Source organism: Diceros bicornis, chromosome 27 (genome assembly GCF_020826845.1).
Source record: "Diceros bicornis minor isolate mBicDic1 chromosome 27, mDicBic1.mat.cur, whole genome shotgun sequence".
In the NCBI taxonomy this organism is placed as follows: Eukaryota; Metazoa; Chordata; class Mammalia; order Perissodactyla; family Rhinocerotidae; genus Diceros; species Diceros bicornis.
The window spans coordinates 32,692,817-32,698,816 of record NC_080766.1 but is presented as its reverse complement, the minus strand read 5'-3'; the positions used below and the strand labels follow the sequence as shown (position 1 = coordinate 32,698,816).

Sequence of the window (6,000 nt, the reverse complement as noted above, 5' to 3'; positions counted from 1 at the left end):
GGGTCGCTGCTTACTTGGGAGATCTGTTGAGAAAGCCTTTCTTCAGCTTCGAGAGTCGACGGTGGATGGTGGACACAGTGTGATGCTCAGAATCGCAAGAAGCTGCACAATTTTGAGAATGACTTAAAAATGCAAAGACCTGGTCCATGTAGGGACCTCAAAGATACCTGCTGTAATGACAGCTTGATCTGCTGTTGACCTCCGCCTCTATCCATGGTGGCCACACTCTCTGATTTCTCCCTGTTCTTTGAGGGAGACGCCCTGTACCCCAGACTCACCGTGAGGCCAGCTCACTCAGGGACATTTGGGAGTCCTTAAACCACTCAGGGCCCCAGCTTTCTCTTTTTCTAAAAAAGTTAGAACCAGATAATCTCAGGTCCCTTTCTGTTCTAAAATGTTGTGATTCCTAAAAGAAAATATCATTATCAAAACTAGATACTCATTCTTGCCCCGACCCACCTCATCAAACTTCAGAGAGAGCTTCATGTAGAGAAACAATGAGTCTCTCCACTTTCTACCCTGCCACCCTCTGAGCCACACTGTACAGGGGACACAACGGTTTAAGCAAGGCGGTATATATGAAAACCTTTTTGTGAACAGTTATGAATAAAGTCGGAACTGGGACGATCCAACAGCCAATCTAGACCCCCCTTCCATTCCACCCCATCATCGCTCTTCCCCACTCCTCACCAAGGTCTAAAAACAAGGACAAAATTTTAGAGGTAGTGTTTACAGATGTCATTCTTCATGTACCATTTTCAGAGTCTCCATGGGACATCCAGATCCCCCCAAAAAGAAAAATGGTGATTCATCTTGATCTGCCCTTTGCCGTATGTCAGAGGTAGACTTTTGCAGACACACCAGTTGCAGGTGAAATGAAGGAGGGATCCTGAAGCGGAAAATGCCCTCAAATGCCCACAACTTGATTCCCCCTTGGATCTAGTCAGTTGCTGGGCCAAGAAATTTACACAGAAGATGGTACGACTATTTGCAACATACTCAATTTTTCAGGTTTATCAGCAAAATAAAGGAAGCAGTCATAGCGAGGGAAAAGTGTATTTCACAGTCATTATAAAAGTACATATATTTAATAATGGTGACATAAATACAGTCCTTACTTATGACCAAATCGTACAATTAAAGTTGACTTCCTTCTAGATTTCACATGATGATAGTTCAGTCACATCCGTCAGTCACTACAGGCTGACTAAGCACACAGGCTCAGACTAATGAGAGACAGTCACGGGTCACAGAGACAACACGCTTTGTACTAACCAAAGGATACTCAAGTTTTCCATATAAATATAATAAAATAATAAAGAATTTAACATTTCTTCTTTCGCTCGATTTCATAGATTTGTCAGGTGCTCACACACACAAAAATACGGTTTACCCCCCTTCCCCACTCCCCCTCACGTCTCACTGGGTTCGGAATAAACCTGAGGTCACAGTTCAAGTTACCAACGGTGATGCAGTCAGTTAGCTAGATGACAGTCCACAGCTGTTCTTGAAGCAAGCAAGGAATGGGAAACAAGTTCCAACAAGCTAACGGCGACACAGAAATGCTCACGCTCTCAAGGAAGGTAAGATACAAGAAAGAGACACAAAGGACTAGAGGAGGTCCACAAGGCACAGGAACACAGCCTGGGAACCTGCAGAGCGGGACACTTGCAGCTGGACACCATCAAAAGAGGTTTCTTCACTGATCGAAAACCAAACACTTCACATCAAATGGAGAGAGTCTTTTTCAGAAAAGCTTCTTTTCTTCTCTCTGCCTAAAAAGCTCTATTTTCAATGGAAAGTTCCGGAACCCAGTCTGGAGCCATACAAAGGAATAACACAACAGCCAGGAGCCTGACCTCCTCATAAGAACCCCTAGAGCGGGGACGATCCCATCAAAGGGGAAGCAGCCATGACTGGGCATCGAGGTGGCTTCTGGGGCCAGCCAAATATGCGTGCTCTCCTCACTCAGTCACAGACGTGAGGGCCGAAGGAAATCACTACTGGTAAATGAGAAAAGATGAAGAACCACCTCACCACTCTCCGGCATGGGCTGGCTGCCAATGGAAATGAAGGCAGGCTTTGCAATTCTCAAGGGCCGAGGTCTGTTCTGGAACAAGTGGGTTGAGAAGACTAGCCTTGGAGTGACCACCACAGCGGTGGTTTCTGGTCACACCTGCACTTGTCAACAGTTGAAGACGCCAGGCCGTGGGGTAACTTGTCTCCTGAGCTAATAGCGCTCCAACCTGTGCTAATTCTTCTTCTTTTCTCAACTCTGCTCACGACCGAGTGGCCCCCCCCACCAAGTGCCAGGGCCCAGGCTCCAGCTGGAAATGGTCAGACAACACTAGGGTCCACAAAACACGCACACAGGGACGGCACTGACACAGAACCGGAGACGCATCTTTGGTTCAATCCTTGGCAAAAGGTGTGAGAACAGAACACGGACTCAAAAGCCTATTGGAGAAACGCTGCTTCCCTCCAAGAAGACACGTACCGTATTAGGAACATGATCCCCGCCAGCCAGGCCAGCCTGCTCACAGCTCACAGCAAACCAGCTGAGCTCTCTAAACCTCACTTTTTCTCTTGGCAGCTTGAAAACTGTATTGCACAGAGGTAATGGTGTCTTCTTGCCATCCAAATTCAACCTTAACCATTTTCTCTCTTTCTAAATAATCAAATGTAATTATGTTCTATGCCTTCCAGAAGGATCGGGGCTTTGTTGATGCAGTGGGAAGAACAGAGGGCCGGCTGGGACCATGCCCCTCCTGCAGGCTCCTGCGGTCCACCAGCCACTGAAAACATCTCCTGGTGAGCTCTTATGCTCTCATGCTTAGCCTTTCGGGAAAACATGAGTTTGGTGGAATCACTTCTCGTCTCTCTATACAGGTTTTTAAAAATTATGTTACTTCGATTTAACGACCTCACATAAAGAGAAATCATCTTTGGAGAAGATAATTCGACCATTAGCAAGTTCCAACCAATAAACAAAAAAAATCTGTCAAAACCTTGCTTGGCAAATGAGTGTCCCCTTCAGTCTTTTTCTTTTCTGGGGGTCCCTACTGTTTAGATCAGTCCTTGCCCAGCTGCCCCTTTCTGCTCAGAGGAGGCGGTGCTGGTGGCAGAGGTTCCTGCCCGTCTTCCTCTGAGGTTCGGGGCCTGGTGCTCCACACTGGGTGGCCAGCTCCCGCCAGCCTGCAGGACTCACTGCTACAAAAGGAAGGGAAACCGTGGCCCAGATGAACTGCTTTGTGATGCCTCAGTCAGTCCCCACGCGACCGCGGCCGACTGCTGAAAAGAGAACAATCCACTGAGAGGCACACACAGAGCACAGGGTGAAGAAAGGTCGAGTAACAGTCAGTAATTGGAGTAGCCCAGAGGCCGATGCCGGCTTTCGCCCCGGAGCCCAGCTGAGGGAGGTGGGCGGAGGGCGAGTGAGTAGGAGGGAGGAAGAATGACATGAATGATTGGAACCGGCTGCACCCACAGTCAACACTTCTAGTGGATTCCAGCATCTCTGGCGGTTCCTACACGGGACTGGGTTGTATAGGCTTTGGATTTGTGGATTTCAGCTGTTCCACAGTTGGGACGTTGCACGGCAGGAGAAGATGAGGCCATGGAATCTTCACACCCTGACAGATGTGTGGAGCTCTATTCCATCACCTCCTTTAGAAGAACCCAGAATCCTGCCGCTGGCCCAGACTAACACTGGCCTTTGACCCCATCAGCCATGTCAAAGGAGAGGCTCACGGGGGCCATGGGCTGCAGCGGGGGCATGCTGGCCTCCAGGGGCCTGTCCGCCGAGGGCTGCAGGCTCTGATGCCGCTTCCTCAACATCTGTCCGATGCCCATCATGGGGAACCTGCCTCGGCTCTTCACACAATTCGGGCTCCCCAGAGGCTGCGTGGTGCCGTGAGTGGGAACCGGAGGTGGGGAACACACGCCCTCCTCTTTTGGGGGGCTGTTCTTATCTTCGTGAGCAAAGGAGATGAGAGTGGGATGCAAAGGAGTTTGGAGAGGTGATGGGCTTCCGGGCAGCAGAACCGGGGAGAGCGTCCGCTCGCTGGGATTTCCGCGAGCCAAGCCCACGGGAGAGTTTAGAATCCTATAGTGATGGGACGGGGAAAGCAGTTCTATCTGGTCATCGCGATCAACAGACTCAAAGGAGCGCACCATGTCCAGCATCAGGGGGTCTTCCTTGGGGGGGATTCCGGTGCTTCCAGGCCCTGGCTGAGGGGGCTCCAGTTTCTTGACAATCCTGGGGGTCCTGGGAGGTGGCACGGGGATGAACTCCATGGAAGAAGAAGCCACACAATTGGAGTCTGAGGTTTTGCGGAAAATATTGCGGCAGCCAAAGGAATCTGCACACCAAGAAAGCAAACGAAATTATGAGGTCAGCCACATAAACAGTGCAAATGGCCCTTCTCCTGCCTGCCCCAGCCTCCAGCTTGGCCGAGGCAGTGCATTACCCAGGGAGGTCAGAAGGAACCGAGAAGCAAACAGCCTCATCTCTCCCCAGAGGGGACCCGACGGCCTTTCTAGAATGGAGGGGACAGAAGGCTGGTGACAGGAGGCCTCCTGAGTTCTGATCTGCCTCATGGCACCAGCTTAACATCTGCTCTCCTTTCAATTGCTTAAAATTCTGGATCCTGCCAAAGAGCCTTGAATAAAAAAGGTACATGACTCAACAGAACAACCACAAAACTACTGGAATCATACTGAGCCCAACTTATTGAGGACCCGAGAATTCGGTCCTCAGAGAACCGATGCTGGAAGGAGCATTTCCCTCACGACTATTTTTTTTGACTTGTGGTAAAAAATACATAACGAAAATTTACCATCTTAACTATTTTTAAGCGTACAGTTCAGTAGTGTTAAGTACATTCACATTGTTGTGAAATAGAACTCTTCTTACAAACCTAAAACTCTGAACCCACTAAACACTAGCTCCCCAATTTCCCCTTCCACCAGCCCCTGGCAACCACCATTCTACTTTCCCTCCTTTAATTTGACTATGCTTGGTACCTCATATAAGTGGAATCTACAGTATTTGTCCTTTTGTGACTGGCTTGTTTCACTTGGCATAATGTCCTCAAGGTTCATCCGTGTTGGAGCGTGTGCCAGAATTTCCTTCCTTTTTAAGGCTCCCTCATGACTCGATCTCACCAGAGCCTCATCCAATTCTGAACAGCAGTGAAACACTCTTCATCTATATATTTGAGGCCATGAGCCAATCCCCACGGTTTCCATCTCAAGTTGGCAGACACTGGAATCCAGGTTTGCAGACTGTGCCAGAAGCGAAAGGGAAAACCCCCACAAATTTGGAGCTGAGAGAAATAAAGCCAAGTTCCTATGGAACAGGCTCTCTTAGCTTTCCTTTTTCCACCATCACATTTTATAGGCCCCTGTCGAGGCCCAGCTGTAGGAACAAGCTGCTGCCCACTGGGAGTGATTTTGGAAGCAGCCAAGGGCACTGGGAATCTTCTTCACCTTACCTAAATAAATACACAGATCCCTAAAGAAATCTCCTCAGGCCGGCACAGATGCCTGAGAGTCACCGGCAGAAAGAGGTAAAATTGCATTAATGGCTCACGTCTCCGGTGTTCTGGCTGGCAAGTGGGCATCCTCTCCCCTCCCTGAGATGGCTGTGTGCCCCCAACTGGTAGCCCAACTTCTCCCTCTGCCCAGTCCTGCTTCCTTCCCTTCCCACGGTGTGGATCCTGAGAGGATGCTTCCCACACTCATCCTAGTGACCTCCATCTCAGAGCCAGCTCCCAGGGTACTGACCCGGACACAGCATGAGCCCCAGGAGAAAGGGCATGGTCACCAGGCTGGCCCTGGAGCACGTCTTCCGGCTCCTCTTCATCCCGCCCTTATTGGGAGGCAGCAGGCTACACTGGTCAGGAGAGAAAGCTCTAGCCAGGCTACCCGGTTGGAAATCCGGACTCTGCTGCTTACCAGTTCTCTGACTTTGGACAACTCTCCATGCCTATTTCCTCA

The 6,000-nt window shown here is 49.8% G+C and overlaps 1 protein-coding gene across 2 annotated transcripts in view; it reads right to left on the bottom strand.

Annotated features, from left to right (window-relative positions):
* Nucleotides 1–678: 678 nt before the first annotated feature.
* Nucleotides 679–6,000, bottom strand: part of HUNK (hormonally up-regulated Neu-associated kinase) — a 103,244-nt gene continuing 97,922 nt past the window's right edge. For both annotated transcript variants that reach the window (XM_058523009.1, XM_058523010.1), the window contains one exon: nt 679–4,361. In XM_058523009.1, the coding sequence (XP_058378992.1) occupies nt 3,703–4,361 (659 nt within the window). In that variant the 3' untranslated portion in view covers nt 679–3,702. The remainder of the gene's footprint in view (nt 4,362–6,000) is intronic.